General features: G+C 39.7%; 1 protein-coding gene across 17 annotated transcripts in view; it reads right to left on the bottom strand.

Moving 5' to 3' along the window:
* Positions 1-18893, bottom strand: part of SRPK2 (SRSF protein kinase 2) — a 292635-nt gene that overhangs the window by 156374 nt on the left and 117368 nt on the right. For 4 of the 17 annotated variants that reach the window (XM_054495306.1, XM_063668421.1, XM_054495300.1 and 1 more), the window contains exon 3: positions 3192-3255. The exons of the other annotated variants lie outside the window; for them this stretch is intronic. In XM_054495306.1, coding sequence (XP_054351281.1) covers positions 3192-3255 — 64 coding nt within the window. The remainder of the gene's footprint in view (positions 1-3191; positions 3256-18893) is intronic. 17 annotated transcript variants of the gene reach the window in all.

The raw sequence follows: 18893 nt of genomic DNA on the forward strand, positions 1-18893 counted from the left end.
GAAAACCTAGTTTTTTTTTTAATCAGATATTCACATTTATTACTGTAAATAGGAGTAAACAAGGGAGTAAAAACGTGTCTAGCACCGACTCTACTATATTCAAGATGAATTCATTCATTCATTCAACAGGCACTCAAAAAAAGGAAAATACTTGTAGTAGGATTTACCCCTAAAATCTCCAGAGGGTACTGTCTTTGCAGCAAACATCTTCCTCGTAACTATTATATACATCATTTTTCATTCATCATTAGGCATTTTTTAAAAAAAAATTCATTCAATAGCATTCTCTGCTCTTAATTTTTAAAATGGGTATGCTGAGTTTTTTTCTCTCTCTTCAAAACACAAAACCAAAAAATAAACTAACGTTTTGTAACCCTGATAGTTTTGATCTTAGGAGTCAGCCATTCAGAAGAGAAGTACTCCATAACTCCCCTACAAAATGGCACTCTACAGACTTCCACTGTTCCATTAAAGGTAAAAACATAATTTTAGATTTCAAGGTGTTATTGAGATCTATTAGGATAACGTATTTTCCAGTTTAGCCCCCCAAACGACCTTCAAATTCCATTATAATTTTACTTCAAATCGTATGTATATTTTTCAATGAAGGACTCTTAAGATTCTACAAAAATAAACTAGGTTGTTTTGCTTTTCCCATTTTACAAAATTGAACAAAAACAATTCAACCAATACTAAGCTCTTGCAAGACTAGCAATTCTTTTAAAAGGATAAAAATGAGATGAAAAATTACTAGAAATAATTACATCAGGGTTTTTGTATTTATATTTTGTATTTAGAGGTACTTTTCTCTACCCAGTTTTCTGAATTATCAAAAGATAATTCTATACTGCAGGAACAAAATCAGTTGTGGTGAATGATAACTTTTGGTTTGCTTACAATCAAGCAGTTTCTCCCCTGCTAAAGAAAGAAGTCAGATTTCTTCATCCTTTCTACCAGTAGATAGATGGGAACACTGACTATATGCAAATTCCAAATATCTCTAAGATTTAGAGCACCATGCCTCAAACCATTAACTTTATTTTTTTTTTTAAGTGAAAGCAAAAACTCCTAAAATGTAGCTGGACTGGTGAACAAGGAATTTAAGAATGTAATGATTATGCTACATGATATTGTAAGGTATTAAATTCCTGGACAGGATATAGTGTTACAAGCCATAATTCTTTTTAAACTTCAGATTCTTATTTTTCAAGTTCCTCCAAACAAATTAAAAAGACAAATGATTTGACTGTTCATTACCAGATGACTTTTAATAAAAAGTAGGGGCGAGGGAGAGTATCTTCTTGTTTTAATACATCTACATTAATGAAACAACTTCTATGTTTGCAAAGTATTGTCTGATTTATAAGCTACATTTATCAACCATTAAGTCAGCATAGCATAATGGCCATGAAATAATAATACATAAATTAAGTAATCTCTGGTAAAACTGTGTATGAAGTTATCATAAGCAATAGTGGCTGATTTCTAAACTTTAAAATCATGACCACATGCATCCTCCCTTTCCTTCAAATAACCACCAGAGTGTAGGTAAGTAAATAAATAAAATCACCAAAATATCTTAGAATATCTTTCCTTACAGAATGTATTTTAACCAGAAAACCTCATCCACTCCTGTTTCTCAATAATATTCATCCGCTCTGTCCAACCCTCAATTTATCAGTAAAGAATTAATGATACTCCAAAAAGCTAATGTAATTATTACTGTCATCTCATTAAGCATGCTCTTCCTAGTACCAAACTCTAACATTACAGCTGATACCCAGCTCTTTCACTAAGCACACCACCCTCTTCTACCCTTCCCATCACCACCATTTTACTGGCAGAATATTCACAAGGCTGAAGACTGTTTCTCATCTCAGCAAACAGAATGCTTAAGATCAGATGGCTAGCCACAAACCAGAAGTTAGAAGCCACACAAAAATAAACACTAGCAGTCCTAAAATTTTCTACTTTCAGTCTCTAACAAAAGCAGTAACATCATTTTTATTTGTGATGCCCTAAGTTATAGCCAGAAGCTTTTTCCCCTGATTATACTAATAAATCAATTTTAAATGATAATTTTACATCAGATTATGTCCTTCATATACCAGCATATTTTAAATAAATCCATTTTACCATGGTAGGTTCTTCAACTCATATTTTTTTGTATTTTTTCTGTATCATTGCTTAACTACCACATTATTTCTCCATTATTTTTCTAAATATTACATCTATGAACAAAAAAGATAACCCTGCAAACCCTAGAAAAGATAAATCAACATATACCTTAAGTATAAAATATCAATATTAAGTATAACCTATTAGGTAACCAAGAGAAAGGTAAGCATCAACTGTATGCCCAAGAATCTCAATTTAAGACATTATGTAGTATACACAATTTTGGTAAACAGAACTGAATACAATATTTGCATATCAAAATAGGCAACTATAGCCTTATTTCTGACTTCAGATAAAAATATCTTAATTCTTTTTATAAGGCAAAACAGTCATTTTAATGAAATATCTCTTTTCAGATATAATCATATGATTGACAGATAAAATAATTGCTTTAAAAATACTTCTGAGTCATTTTGTCCTTACCTGCAGGCATGAACCATTACTGCATGCAGTGACTGTTCCATTTCCTAGCACAGACTTGAAGAAGCATCATATCTCTTTCACAATATGACTAATCTGTGGGTTTGCAATTCCTAAGCTATTTACAAATGGCACTCCCTTACCATATAAGAATAAATATTTATTACAACCCAAAATCAAGTATTTTTAACCTACATTTTACAAATCACCTTCATAATTCTGTAGAGCAGCAACCTCAAAATATAGGAAGAAAACCTCACAGTATTTCCCTTGAAAAAAGCAAATTTTTCTTTTTTGCTTTTTAGCTAAATTATTTTTAAAGCCTTCAACAGCTGTCACACATGAACCAGCGGTCTGCTGTGTTATGGTGTGCATGCTGCAGCTGATTAGGCTCCACTATTTTTCTTAAAAAAATCAATCACCCTTTGCAAAAGCAGAACAGCTTGCCCAAATACACATCTTCAATACAGCACAATACCAGCATGCAGGACAATACGTTATACAGCAAACTTGACAAGAAAAAAAAATATGTCCTGGTTTGTTTCTTAGCAATGCTACACCATTAATTGTTCATGCAAGAGATGTAGCTGTACCTTTCTGAAGAGGACGACTTCTCAGAGTTAACTGACATCAGCAGCTCAATCTTCTGCTTGATTTCTGGAAAAATCAGAAAATATTCACAACCAAGATTGCCTGCCCTTGCTTTCAAGCCTTATATCAAGAGATTTTTCTTCTCTAATCCCTTTTGTTCAGAATGAGGCCACAAGATTCGCAGTACTTCTGCTAGGACTGGGATTCAATGGTGCTATAAAGGGAAAAAGCTCCAGAGGCATCAGGCCTTGCTAAACTATGCACATGACTGTTTATGAAAGCAGGAAGTACCATTTCTTTAAAGCAGAGGGGTGTTTTCTTTTTTAAGGTAGAACTAGCATGGTTCTACAAGATGATTTTCAATTTAGCAAAATAAAATACAAACAAGAAATCTTGAACATCTGAATTAAATTTACTAGATAATTTGAGAAGCCTGGGTAATCACGTCACAGGCTGTAATAAACAGATATGCAACCCTTGGCTGTTTCTATTTCACTAGCCCTAAAAAACATGGCTCAGTGAATCATTTTTGTCACTTAAGAATGAAATATTAAACCAGAACCCCAATGTATAGATTTCAAAATGTTTAACCTTTGTTTTAATTTATTGATTGTGTTTAATTAAAGACACATTTAATATCTAGTGTCCCTAACTCCTCTGGAAAGAGACTTCTGATTTTATACCTTAATTTTCCCCTCCTCCTTAGCAGTACAGTACAAGTGAACAGCAACACCCATTTACCGAGCAGAGATAATATACTTGTCCCTTTAGGAAAGGATTGACAATAGACATCTACAACAGGAATGTAAGCGCCAGTTCAACTTAATTAAAAGATAATTGCTGATACTGATTTGGAAGGGAGATAACGGACTAAAAGGGAAGGAACGGTGAAAATAAGAGAGGGAAAAGATAAGGAGACAATCTAACACGTTTCCTTTAAAACATCAACGACTGACTAAAGCACATAATTTTAAGTTAATAAAACTGACATGGTCCTATTACCCAGACTATTTCATGTGTAAAGCTGTTTTCCTATCCCTAATAATATCCCTAATACTTATTAGGATATACTTAGTAGGGAAAGCAAACTAAAGTGTGCTTTCATAATAAAAAGTTCACATACTAAAAATAAATTAGTGCCAATAAAATGCTATCAACAGTACCAGGATTTCAAAATACACCTCAATAGTTTTTTTTTTTTTTAAGCAGTAAAGCAAATTTTTTTTAAATGTTGACTATATAAATCAAAGTTGAATATGAGAAGATGTAAAGGAAAAAGGAATAAAAATTAGTTCCATAAAATACAATGGACCTGTACAGAAATATCCTCTCAGCGTTGTTAAAATAAGGATTTTTCCCAAATTTTTAAGCTTATAAACTTCAATGAGCATTATAAAAGCGGCATGAATAGCTGATGAGAGAGCAGAATCTACCACAGGGTGTAGCCAAGCTGCCTAGCCACTGGGAGAGCAGAGCACAGCGCCTATAGCTGGGGTGGTACTGAGACTCATCTTGAGGATCAGGCACATGGCACCACAGTGAGCCGTCAGCAGGGCCCCTTCCCTCATTTTGGAAGGAGCACGGTGTCAGAGCTCAGACTCTGCCTTGGATTTAGGAACAGCCTCCTTTGCCCTTTTTATTTATTTATTTATTTTTTTTTTAAATTTATTTATTTTTGAGATGGAATTTCGCTCATTGCCCAGGCTAGAGTACAATGGCACAATCTCGGCTCACTGCAGCCTCCGCCTCCTGGGTTCAAGCGATTCTCCTGTCTCAGCCTCCCGGGTAGCTGGGATTACAGGCGCCCGCCACCATACCCAGCTAATTTTTTGTCTTTTTAGTAGAGACAGGGTTTCACCATGTTGGTCAGGCTGGTCTTGAACTCCTGATCTCAGATGATCCGCCCACCTCAGCCTCCCAAAGTGCTGGGATTACAGGTATGAGCCACAGCACCAGGCCTCCTCTGCCATTTTTAATAGCTGTATGACCTTGGAGAAATTACTTAAACTCTCTAAAGCCTCTATCACCTCTCCTGTAAAATGGGGATAATAACATATATCTGAAAGGCTGTGGTGAGGATTTAATGAAATAACCCATGAAAGTAAAGTAGTATTGTGCCTGGGATGCGGTGAGCCCTCCCTGCCTCATCTCTCAATAAATATTTACTGAATGAGTTAATGAAGGATACCAGGCCTGTCCAACGTTAAATGGTTTTTCCATAGTTTAAATCCACTTTCTCCTTCTTATCATCAACCTCAACATCCCCATTTTTATCACTATAGTGTTATTGTAGGTGGGAACTTAACTTTAATCTGTATCTCAGCCTCCCTTTCTAGAGAATTGTGCTCCATGTATCAACTTGCTGCTTCAGAAAAGAGATTACACTTGAATCCATCTTCATCATGGCAATTTTGCATTCCAAAACAACAAAAAGTTCACACTTCTGTATACCTACGTAAATCAATGCACTTAAGATGAAAAAGCCCAAGATTAAATTACACAGCTCTAACGAAGTTAATGCCTATCTTGTAAACACTGGAAAGAAAAGTTCAAGCTAGCCCCAAACCAAAGAGGATTCTAATAATACATGAAAAGGTTTCTAACTTCATTTTCACCTTATCTCTAAACCTTCAGATTTGTTCATAGCTCCACAAGGACTCAGAAATCAAGGAACGTTAACACTATGATACTGTATCCTTTGAGGCCCACATACTCCGTCTAGGCTACCAATCAACTCCTCCCTGCCCATATCATCCATAGGTCTGGTAATTCCCCACATTTGTGAAGAATTCCGGAAGCCATTTAACTGATTTCCATTCCACCACAACACCTGCCATAATCGGGGGGACCTGGATGTCCATACTGATATGACTTATTAGAAAAGGCCTGGCTATGGACTCCAGGCTCCTCAATCCACAGACTCTTGAACCTCTACCGCTTGAGCCATCCGTTCCCTTGATCATGCTCAGGACACTTTCTTACACACACTGCAAACACTTTCCCCCTCAATTAGTCAGTTGTTTTGGAATTTTATTCAATTACTTCCAGGGTAGTATCTGGGACCCTATACACTTTATTTTTCTGCAATGAAGTCGACCAATCTTTTCCTTGTTAAATTCTGGCCTTCCTGATAAACTTAGAAACACCTTCCTCACACCAAAGTTCTTAAATTTTTCATCCAATTTTCCTCTAATATGCTTTATAATAGTATTTGCATGTAAATCTTAGAAGCTTCTAGATTTTGTCATATGAACTGATATAGAGATCCAGTCTGCTTTTACAAGTCATATTTTAAAATGACTCTCTTGTCATTTTAAAATGACACATCTTCACAATTCTAAAATGACTCTCTTGCCCACCACTTCTTGGTTCTTCCAAAGCAGCACCCACTGTCTCCACGTATACATTTAGACCAATGAGTGCAAAAAAAGTCCATCAACCTGATTATTTAATAGTTGTGTTCCCTATGGATGTAATCTGAAAATGCTGGACAGTACACTCAACAGCTCCTTCTACATCCCAGCCTTTAATCAATCCTTTACCATCTGCCCTACTCCCACCTCAAGACCACACTTGCTTATTTCACACAGAAAATAGGCAAGCAGTTCCTGTGTAGTTTGAATAAATATATTTTAAATTATGGTTGCTTTCATTTTTAGTCATAATTTTGTTTCTTAACTGCTAAATAACATTATAGGAGGACATAAGTTTTTGTGGCTTTTTTTTAATGCTTTTACATTTGCTTTCTCCTTCTAACTCTGGGTACTTTGCAAGACCGTTATCTTCCATGCAGCCCTTAAATGCTGGTGATACCTATAAGGACCCTCTTTTCATTCACTGACCCTTCTATCTACATACACCCTTGCCATCAAGAACCACAGGGCATTGATAACTGTTTCCAGCCCAATATTCTCTCCTACAACCCAGAACCACATACCCTCCAACCCCTACTTAACATTTTCACCTAGACAGTCTCTGCATGGCTTGAATGCAATGTCTAAAATTGAACCCATAAACTTATAAACCTAATGTCTTCTTATATACTCCTGATCTCAGTGAACAGCAACACCACTGCCCTACCAAACCTGAAATGTTTGAGGGATCCCAGGCTAGTTCCCCCAATCTCATTTGAAATATCTTTCCCAGCCAGGCGCGGTGGCTCACGCCTGTAATCCCAGCACCTTGGGAGGCCGAGGCAGGCAGATTACGAAGGTCAGGAGATAGAGACCATCCTGGCTAACACGGTGAAACTCCATCTCTACTAAAAATACAAAAAATTAGCCAGGCGTGGTGGCGGGCGCCTATAGTCCCAGCTACTCAGGAGGCTCAGGCAGGAGAATGGCATGAACCTGGGAGGCGGAGGTTGCAGTGAGCAGAGATCGCGCCACTGCACTCCAGCCTGGGTGACAGAGAGAGACTCCATCTCAAAAAAAAAAAGAAAAAAGAAATATCTTTCCCTCCATTTTCCCTTTTTTATATCATATGCTCTGGAAATACTGAGCTCTAGTCTACATGGCTCCCCAAGCATGCCATGCTTTTTCACACCACTAAATCTTTTCGTATACAGTTTCCTCTCCCTGGAATGCCACCGTTCAGTTGTCTCCCTTGCACACCCAACTCGTTTTTTCTTTTTCTTTTTTTTTTTTTTTTTTGAGACAGAGTCTCGTTCTGTCACCCAGGGTGGAGTGCAGTGGTGGAATCTCAGCTCACTGCAACCTCTGCCTCCCAAGTTCAAGTGATTCTCCTGCCTCAGCCCCCCGAGTAGCTGAGATTACAGGTGGGCACCACCACGCCCAGCTACCCAACTCACTTTTCTAATCTCATTCCCAGATGTTACCTCCACACAAACACCTTCTCAGAATTAAGTTCACCTCCTCTACGTCTCTGTATTTGCATTACCAAATTACTAAAATATATAAATTACTTGTTTCAGTCCCCATGAGACCATTGCTTCCCTAAGGACAGGCACCTGAATGTTCAATTGAGACAGCCTGGCGTATCTGACACTGGTTGTTGACACCTTCATAGTCTTCTCAGCCTGTTACAGTCAATCTAATGTTAGTTACAATTGAGCTACATTAATTTATTCTTAAATATACATTTCCAGACACACTTAAATCAAAGATCCAGGCAATTTTAGAACTAGACTGATCCTCAGAGATCATCTCATAGCTGAACCACATGAATTTATAAAGGGGAAATCTAAGGGGCAAAAAGATACTGGAGGCAATCACATTCTTCATCTTCTCCAGAAGATTACTGTTGCTGAGACCTACAGTAAAATTTCCAAGAACCTCAACAACCCAAATAGTAAAACTCACCCAATAGTCCCATAGGCTGTTCTTTTGGATAAACACAGAAACCGACCTTTGTGGTCTTAAAGCTTAAGACAAATATGTTTTATCTAAGTTCCTTCCTCAGCAAAGGACCCTCAAGCCTCCAAAAAAAAAAAAAATTAACAATAAATTCCCTCTCTCTCTCCCTCTCTCTCTCTCTCTCTCTCTCTCTCTCAAGGAACTGAAGGCCAGGCGTGGTGGCTCATGCCTGTAATCCCAGCACTTTGGGAGGCCCACGCGGGCGGATCATTTGAGGTCAGGAGTTCAAGACCAGCCTGGCCAGGAAGGTGAAACACCGACTCTACTAAAAATACAAAAATTAGCCTGGCGTGGTGGCAGATGCCTGTAATCCCAGCTACTCGGGAGGCTGAGGCAGGAGAATCGCTTCAACCCGGGAGGTGGAGGTTGCAGTGAGTCGAGATCACACCACTGTACTCCTAGCTGGGAGACACACCAAGACTCCGTCTCAATAAAAAAAAAGTATAAGCAGAGGGATGAATAGGGAGACCACAGAGGGCCATCTATGTGTCTGGGGCTCTGTCTCAAAGAAAGAAAGAAAAAAAAAAAAACCTGAAACTCACCAAATCACCATATTCAGACAATGACACTATGGATCCCTCATTCATCATGATTGCTTCCTTGCACCTCCCTAGTTCCTATTTTCTTACACATTGTTACATTTCTTCCCTGCTATATCAAGCTCTGGTTTTAGTCTGGGAGATGGATTTGAGACTGAGCTCCCATCTCCTTGCTGCAGCATCCAATTAAAGCCTTCTTCCCCGGTAATACTTGTTCTTTCAGTGATTGGCTTTTTTTTTTTCCTTGAAGACAAAGTCTCACTCTGTCGCCCAAGCTGGATGGTGCAATTTCGGCTCACTATAACCTCCGCCTCCCAGGTTCAAGCATTTCTCCTGCCTCAGCCTCCGGGATAGCTGGGATTACAAGCATCCGCCACCACGCCTGACAAATTTTTGTATTTTTAGTAGAGATGGGGGTTTCACCATGTTGGCTAGGCTGGTCTCAAACTGACCTCAAGTGTTCCACCCGCCTCGGCCTCCCATAGTGCTGGGATTACAAGCATGAGCCACCGCGCCCAGCCAGTGATTGGCTTTCCGTGTGGAGAGCAGCAGGACCTAGACCAAACCCTTGGCATTTTGGTAACAGTAGGACATTTCAACCTTATTTTAAATCAGCTTTTAAAATGCTATTTTCTCATACCTCCCATCAATTCAAATTATCCTTATTAATCAGCTTTCTTGATTAAAACAACTAATCATCTGGGGCACGATACTCTTCTTATTCATCCCCTTTATACATCCCTCAAAGCCAACAATTCACTGCGATTTCTCCATTCATTCTCTTGCATCCAACCTACAGATCTTCCTCATAACTCTTTTATTCTTGTTTTTACTCACAGCTTAAAAGATACTCAAGCTACTTATGAAGATGAACAGTTTTTAACTCTTCAGTTAATGGCCTAGGAGCTCTAATGCTTCACCTGTCTACGTTGTAACACACTGTAAGTTTAAGGCTCCCAGACCACTAAGGGCTATCAGTCCAGCACTAAGCTAAGCCCCTGGAACCCTGATGAGGAGTAGCAGATTACCAGTAACTCTACTCAGAATGACGTCCCATAGGGGTGATGCTTCAAAGATACAGACATCCTAGGAGAAAAACGGAGCCACCCTGAATCTACCTAGAATCCTAGGAGTGAGGGGAACGTAAGAACACATGGAAGCTGTGGGCATGATATGCTCCTTTGTCATTCAGATCACTAAACCTGGGCATGAGGACCCTGACTTTTGTGAAGTGGAAATTTAAAAAGACATAATAACTGGGCAGATTATTCTACCTAAATTCTTAGAGCTACATCCTTTTTCCATGGGAATCATTCTGGCAAATTTAATAAACTTCCTTTCACTTGCCAAATTCTTTACATAATCATCCACAAACTTAATTTTGTTTGGGGTGTACATGAGGAGGATATATATATATTTTTTTTAGAGGGACAGAGTCTTGCTCTGTCACCGAAGCTGGAGTGCAGTGGTGCAACGATAGCTCACTGGGATCTCAAACTCCTGGGCTCAAGCAATCCTCTACCTCAGCCTCCTGAGTAGTTAACAACTACAGATGCACACCACTATGCTTGGCTAATTTTTTTTTTTTTTTTTTGGTAGAGATGGGGCCTCGCTATGTTGCCGAGGCTGGTCTTGAACTCCTGGGCTCAACCGATCCTCCCACCTCGGCCCCCTCAAAGTGCCAGGATTAAAGGCATGAGCCACCACTTCTGGCCCATAAGTAAGATTTTCAAAAATTAATTAGTGCCTTACATTTATCTGGAGTCACTTTAGACTATGACAAACAAATGCAGCTGGTCACGGTGGCTCACACATGTAATCCCAACAATTAAGGAGCCCAAGGCAGAAGGATCGCTTAAGCCCAAGAGTTCAAGACCAGCCTGGGCAACATAGTGAGACTTCATCTCTTAAAAAAAAAAAAAAAAAAAAAAAAAATTAGGTGAGCATGGTGACATGCACGTGTGGTTCGGCTACTTAGGAGGCTGAGATGGCAGGATCACTTGGGCCCAAGAGGTTGAAGCTGCAGTTTACCAAGACTGCACCACTGCACTCCACTCTGGGCAACAGAGCACAGAGCAAGAATCCTGTCTGAAAAGAAAAGAAACAAATACGTGTTAAAGTTGCCTGAAATGACAGGGAATACTGCAAGAATATACCTAGAAGTTAAGAGGAAAATGCCTCAGCAGGCTTCAAAACCACACGCTTTTTCAGAAGTCAGAGCAGCTCCCAAATCAATATTTCCAGGTGTTCAGTGGGATGGTTCTCCACCTTAATGTTCCACTATTCTGGGGTTTCAACACCTCTCCCATCCTAACTCTCCTTCTTCTGCCACTACCAATTAACTGCTGCTTCTCTCTATTTCACATGTTTACACATTCTACTGCCTCGGGATACATGCTTATGGAGCCCTTCTTGGTGTCTCCAACTTATTTTATTTTTTTTTTTTGAGACAGAGTCTCACTCTCTCACCCAGGCTGGGGGGCAGTGGCATGATCTCTGCTCACTGCAAGCTCCACCTCCCGGGTTCACGCCAGTCTCCTGTCTCAGCCTCCCAAGTAGCTGGGAATACAGGCGCCCACCACTACGCCCGGCTAATTTTTTGTATTTTTAGGAGAAATGGTGTTTCACCGTGTTAGCCGGGATGGTCTTGATCTCCTGACCTCATGATCCGCCCAGCTCAGCCTCCCAAAGTGCTGGGATTACAGGCGTGAGCCACCGCGCCCAACCCAACTTAGTATTTTTAAGAGACTTCTCGCTGAAATGCAAAAGGCCCACAGAGGCTTTTCTGGCTCAGGTGCCAATTTCTGATACTACTATCTGAAGCCAAGTATTGAGGTCCTGATTCAAAACTGACTGACTCATAAGTGAATGTTCACAAAGGTGCAAGAATAAAGCAATTCGTCTGCGTAATCTAGGAGGGTGGATGATTAACTGACCAACATCTGCTAAGGCCAGTCTAGCCTTAAAAGGGAGTCCCTGTTATCCTAGTGTTCATTACTGAAGTCCTCTGTTATGAGAATTCACAGAAAAGCAGAAATTCTGCAAAACATAAAAATCATCACTGGTAAACTGAGCATTCAAAAAACTATCCCCAATTATCACTAACTTTTATCCCCACCCATCAAAATCCCTTGTCACTCTCTCATTAATAATCACACAGTCTAACAATTCAATAAAATACAAATCTAGAGCGAAGTGAAAACTTAAAATCTGCAAAAGATGAAAAAAGTGACAAAGATGACAGAAAATACTAAAGAAATTCTAGAAAGCCAGGCAAAATCAATGATAAATGAGGACAGAGGAGAAGTTTATGAGGTTTGTAAATGAAGAGAAAAATCAACAAGGACAATAACACGCTAAGTGCCTCAAGAATAATTATTTGAGGCCAGGCGCAGTGGGGCTCATGCCTGTAATCCCAGCACTTTGGGAGGCTGAGGCAGGCATATCACTTGAGATCAGGAATTCGAAACCAGCCTGGCCAACAAGGTGAAACCCCGTCTCTATTAAAAATACAAAAATTAACCAGGTGTGGTGGAGCATGCCTATAATCCCAGCTACTCAGGAGGCTGAGGCAGGAGAATAGCTTGAACCCGGAGGCAGAGGTTGCAGTGAGCTGAGATCACGCCACTGCACTCCAGCCTGGGCGACACAGCGAGACTCTGTCTCAAAAAAAAAGATAATTATTTGATTATTAGAGGCTGAAAGAGAATACATAACAAAGCCCTTAAACAATTTGCAAAAATGAGGCTGGGCGCAGTGGCTCACAACTGTAATCCCAGCACTTTGGGAGGCCAAGGCTGGTGGATCACCTGAGGTCGGGAGTTCGAGACCAGCCTGGCCAACACGGTGAAACCCCATCTCTAATAAAAATACAAAAAAAAAAAATAGCCGGGAGTGGTGGCATGTGCCCGTAGTGCCTGTAGAGCTACTTGGGAAGCTGAGGCAGGAGAATCATTTGGACCCGGGAAGCAGAGGTTGTAGTGAGCTGAGACTGTACCACTGTATTCCAGCCTGGGCGACAGAGCCAGACTCCATGAAGAAGGAAAGAAAAAGAAGAAAGGAAAGAGGAAAGAGGAAAGGGGAAAGGGGAAAGGGGGAAAGGGAAAGGGGGAAGGCAGAAGGCAGAAGGCAGAAGGGGAAAGGAGAAAGGGGAAGGCGCAGGAAAGGAGAGAGAAAAAGAAGAAAAAAAAACAATTTGTAAAAATGCTCTTCATTATGGCTGCATTATAACCTAAAAGATGTCCAATCATGTTATTATACAACTTAGTATGGAAATGTACACCAAAAACAATCAACACTTGGTATAATCTTTGTTCATTCTAAAAATAAGTACATATTTTCTATTACAATTTAAGATTTTTAAATAAAATAGGCTTACTTTCAGATTGTGATTTCATTTTTCAAGATGAAGTCCCAGTTCCACCCCCTTCCTTAAACGTAGCCTTTGCCAGTACCAGCTTTCCCCTGCTGCAATTCCAAAGCAAGATCATTTGTGCTCCTGAACACAGTGCCCACAGACTATGTCATGTTCGCTCCATACTTTACAGTGGGGGTGCCAGAGGGCGGGCGGGGTGGGGAGCGGTGTTGGCGCAGGCAGAAGAGAATGAAGAAGGAAAAGGAGGTAGTCTCAGGCTGGTTAGGTTTCTGATTTAGAACTTCCAAGGTAGCTGCTGCTACCACTTATGAGAAACTCTGTTTGAGAAAAAATGTTTTTCTGTCACTTTTAAAATTATTATTCCGAGTAAAATTTATAACCCAAGAGAAATACTAGTTCAAAAGCAAAGGGGTTTGCTGCTGATTTCTAAGTTCTGGCAAGAAAAGTGAGTCATTCTCTCCAAAAGTGGGATCCCTATTCCCCCTACCCCCAGGAGGGTGTGAACAAAAGCCAAAAAGCAAGAAGACATGGAGGAACCTCAGACCACCCAGCCTAAAGGCGGCATGGATACACTAAAACTTCACAGTTCACCAGAACTGTTTTTACCAGTGTTTTGGTATAAAATTTGAGAACTAAATACAACAATGTATTAAATAAATTTCTAATTTTATTAGCCTCACAATTACTCCGCTGTTAGCAATGAAATGTGGTGAAACCAATCTCTGAAATCTAAAGGTTTCTCACTACGACAAACTATCATTAATGGTTAATCCCGCCCTCAACAGAACAAAGCCTCTTTTACACTGACTCTGTCAACTAGACAGAAGAAGTAACACAAGTTCTTAGATAACTGTGAGCTGTTACCAAACTCAAGGTGACACCCAATGCTGTGTCCAGTAGGAGGCCAAGTTTTAAAGCTTTTCCTGCATTATTCTTAATATATGAATATCATTTATTTTACTGATACAATACATAAATTTTACAAACTATATCATAGAGTAATATTCATAAAAAATAAGTATTTTTATAATCTTGAGACAGTTTTTTCATACCAGATATTAACAGACAACTGAAACTACTTGGTTCACTGATATTGGGATGTACAAAGTCAAAAATTAAGCGGAGCGCAGTGGCTCACGCCTGTACCCCAGCACTTTGAGAGGCTGAAGTGGGCAGATTGCTTGAGGTCAGGAGTTCGAAACCAGCCTGGCTAATATGGTGAAACTCCATCTCTACTAAAAATACAAAAATTAGCCGGGTGTGGTGGTGCACACCTGTAATCCCAGCTACTCGGGAGGCTGAGGCACAAGAATCACTTGAACCTGGGAGGCAGAGGTTGCAGTGAGAGCGAAGACTGAGATCACACCACTGCATGCCATCCTGGGTGACAGAGCGAGACTCTGTCTTTAAAAAAAAAAAAAAAAAAAAAAGTCAAAAATTAAGATGTTACTATTTATTTTATTATTATTGGCAATTTTTGCATACAAACAACTGTGAATTCACCAAGGCAATGAATGCCTGATTTCTAACTTCTTTGGTAAGCCAACACCCACTCAATCATCTCAAAAAGAAACTTCATTATGTTAAGAGGTGGTAATATTATTGTGGGAGGCTATTTACATGTGTAAGAAAACAAGTCATAAAAAAAAAAAAAAGGGCCGGGCACGGTGGCTCACCCCTGTAATCCCAGCACTTTGGGAGACCGAGGCGGGTGGATCACAAGGTCAGGAGATCAAGACCATCCAGGCTAACACGGTGAAACCCCGTCTCTACTAAAAATACAAAAAATTAGCCGGGCGTGGTGGTGCACACCTGTAATCCCAGCTACTCGGGAGGCTGAGGCACAAGAATCACTTGAACCTGGGAGGCAGAGGTTGCAGTGAGAGCGAAGACTGAGATCACACCACTGCATGCCATCCTGGGTGACAGAGCGAGACTCTGTCTTTAAAAAAAAAAAAAAAAAAAAAAAGTCAAAAATTAAGATGTTACTATTTATTTTATTATTATTGGCAATTTTTGCATACAAACAACTGTGAATTCACCAAGGCAATGAATGCCTGATTTCTAACTTCTTTGGTAAGCCAACACCCACTCAATCATCTCAAAAAGAAACTTCATTATGTTAAGAGGTGGTAAAATTATTGTGGGAGGCTATTTACATGTGTAAGAAAACAAGTCATAAAAAAAAAAAAAAAAAAAAAAGGGCCGGGCACGGTGGCTCACCCCTGTAATCCCAGCACTTTGGGAGGCCGAGGTGGGTGGATCACGAAGTCAGGAGATCAAGACCATCCAGGCTAACACGGTGAAACCCCGTCTCTACTAAAAATACAAAAAATTAGCTGGGCGTGGTGGCGAGCGCCTGTAGTCCCAGCTACTCAGGAGGCTGAGGCAGGAGAATGGCGTGAACCCGGGAGGCAGAGTTTGCAGTGAGCCGAGATCGCGCCACTGCACTCCAGCCTGGGCAACAGAGCAAGACTCCGTTTTAAAAATATTAAAAAAATTAAAAAAAAAGCTTGTTTATAAGGCATAAGAATTAGCGCCCCTAACTCTCAATTCACATTAACTTTCAACCCATTTCTTCCTTCTTTTCTTTTCTTTTTTTTTGTTTTTGTTGTTGTTGTTGTATTTGTTGTTTGTCATTTTCCCCCCTTTTTCTGAGACAGGAGTCTCTCTGGGTCACCCAGGCTGGAGTGCAGTAGCGTGATCTCAGCTCACTGCAACCTCCGCCTCCCAGGTTCAAGTGATTCTCCTGCCTCAGCCTCCCAAGTAACTGGGATTACAGGCGCTGGCCATCACACCCAGCTAACTTTTGTATTTTTAGTAGAGACGGGTTTCACCATGTTAGCCGGGCTGGTCTCAAACTCCTGACTTCAGGTGATCTATCCACCTCGGCCACCCAAAGTGCTGGGATTACAAGCATGAGCAACCACGCCTGGCCTCATAACTTTCAACTGCAAAAACTGCAATTACATTTGCACCAACCTAATAATTTCCATTTAACATGCATAGAAACTAAAAGTTAAATTTGCTCAAGACTCCAGCGCTACCCACCAGTTGCAGTGGCACATGCCTGCAGTCCTAGCTACGTGGAGACTGAGGCAGGAGGATCACTTGAGCCTTGAAGTTTGAGGATATAGTGCACTATCATCACACCTGTGGATAGTCACTGCACTCCAGCCTCAGCAACACACTGAGACCCTGTTGCTAAAGAAAAAAAAAAAAAAAAGATCCCAAAGCTAAACAGTTTCACTTACAAAAGTAGCAAAAAGAATAAAATATTTACAAATAAATTTAACCAAGGAAGTACAAGGCTTATACACTGAAAACTATAGAACACTGTTGAAAGAAATCAAAGACCTGAATAAATAGAAAGATATCCTATGTTCATGGATGGGAAGATTTAACATTGTTAAGATGACAATATTCCCCAAATCAATCCACAAATACAACATGATCCCCCGATAAAAATTCCAACTGCCTTTTTTGCAGACACAAACAAGCTGATTGTCAAATTCATGTAGAAATGCAAGGTACAATGAATAGCCAAAACAATCTTGAAAAAAGAAAAAGTTGGAGGACTCACACTTCGTAGTCAGTTTTGGCTTCAAAGGCTATAGGAATGAAAAGTGTGAGGAAAGAGGCCTAAGGGTGGACATTTAAATCGATGAAAGATAACTGAAAGTCCAGAAATAAACCCTCACATTACAATCAAGTGATTTTTCAACAAGGTGCCAAGACCATCTAATGGGAAAATAATACTCTCTTCAACAAATGGTGATAGACAACTGGATATTCACATGCAGGAGAATGAAGCCAGAGTTCCCCTTCACACCATATATACAAAAATCAGCTCAAAATGGATCAAACAGCTAAATATAGAGGCTAAAACTATTAAACTCTTAGAAGAAGACATAGATTTAAATCTTCATGACCTTGGAAGAGGCTACAGTTTCTTAGGTATGACATGAAAAGCACAAGGAATAAAATAGATAAACTTAACATCATAAAAATTAAAAACATTTGTGCATTTAAAGACATTATCAAAGGGCCAGGGGCAGAGGCTCATACCTGTAATCTCCGTGCTTTGGGAGGCCAAGGTGGGCAGATCACTTGAGGCCAGGAGTTCAAGACCAGCCTGCCCAACATGGCAAAACCCCATCTCTACTAAAAATACAAAAATTAGCCAAGTGTAGTGGTAAACATCTGTAATCCCAGCTACTCGGGAGGCTGAGGCATGAGAATCACTTGAACCCGGGAAGTGGAGGTTGCAGTGAGCCGAGACTGTGCCACTGCATTCCAGCCTGGGCAACAGAGTGAGACTCTGTCTCAAAAAATAAAATACATTAAATTATAAAATAAAATAAAATGCATTATCAAGAAAGTAAAAAGAAAACCCACAAGATGGGAGAAAATATTTGTAAATCATGTAACTGATAAAAAAACTAGCATCCAGAATATACAAAGAACTCTTATAATCAAACAATTTAAAAACCCAACCACCCAATGATAAAGTGGGCAAGGGATTTAAATATACATGTACCAAAAGAAGAAAAACAAGTAGCTAATAAGCACACAAAAAGATGCTCCACATCATTTGTCATCACATTCGAAATGCAAAATCAAAGTAACAGTGAAATACCACTTCACAACCAAGAGGGCTATAATCAAAAAGACAGATAATACCTATTATTGGTGAGGAGACAGAATTTCGAGACTTCAGCCATGGCTGGTGGGAAAGTTAAATGGTGCAGCTTTGGAAACACTCTGGCAATTCTTACAAGAGTTACAGAGTTACCATATGACCCAACAATTCTCCTCCTAGGTATATACCCAAGGGAAATAAAACATATATTCTTACTCTTCACACAAAAACTTGTACACAAATGTTCATAGCAGCATTACTCGTAATAAAAAGTGGGAACTCATATGTCCATCAATTGAGGAATGTTAAATAAAATGTGGTATATACATACATAAAAGAAAGAGTACTAATACATGCTACCGTATGGCTGAATGTTGAAAACATTATGCTAAGTGAAAGAAGCCAGGCACATAATATTATATGATTTCATGTGTGTAAATTGTCCAGAATAGAGAAATCCATCAACACAGAAAGTAGATTAGTGATTGCGGGTAGGGCAGGGTGGGAATGAGGAGTGTTTGCTAACACAAAGAGGTTCTCTTTGCGGTGCTGAAAATGTTCTAGAATTATGTAATAGTGGTAGTTTCAAAATATTGTGAATATGCTAAAAGCTAATTGTATACTTTAAAATGATTAAAATCGAGGCAGGCAGGTCGTTTGAGCCCAGGAGTTCGAGACCAGCCTAGGTAACATGGTGAGACACTTTTTCTACAAAAAATACAAAAAAAACTAGCCAGGAGTGGTGGTGTACGCCTGTGGTCCCAGCTACTCAA

Source organism: Pongo pygmaeus, chromosome 6 (genome assembly GCF_028885625.2).
Source record: "Pongo pygmaeus isolate AG05252 chromosome 6, NHGRI_mPonPyg2-v2.0_pri, whole genome shotgun sequence".
NCBI lineage: Eukaryota > Metazoa > Chordata > Mammalia > Primates > Hominidae > Pongo > Pongo pygmaeus.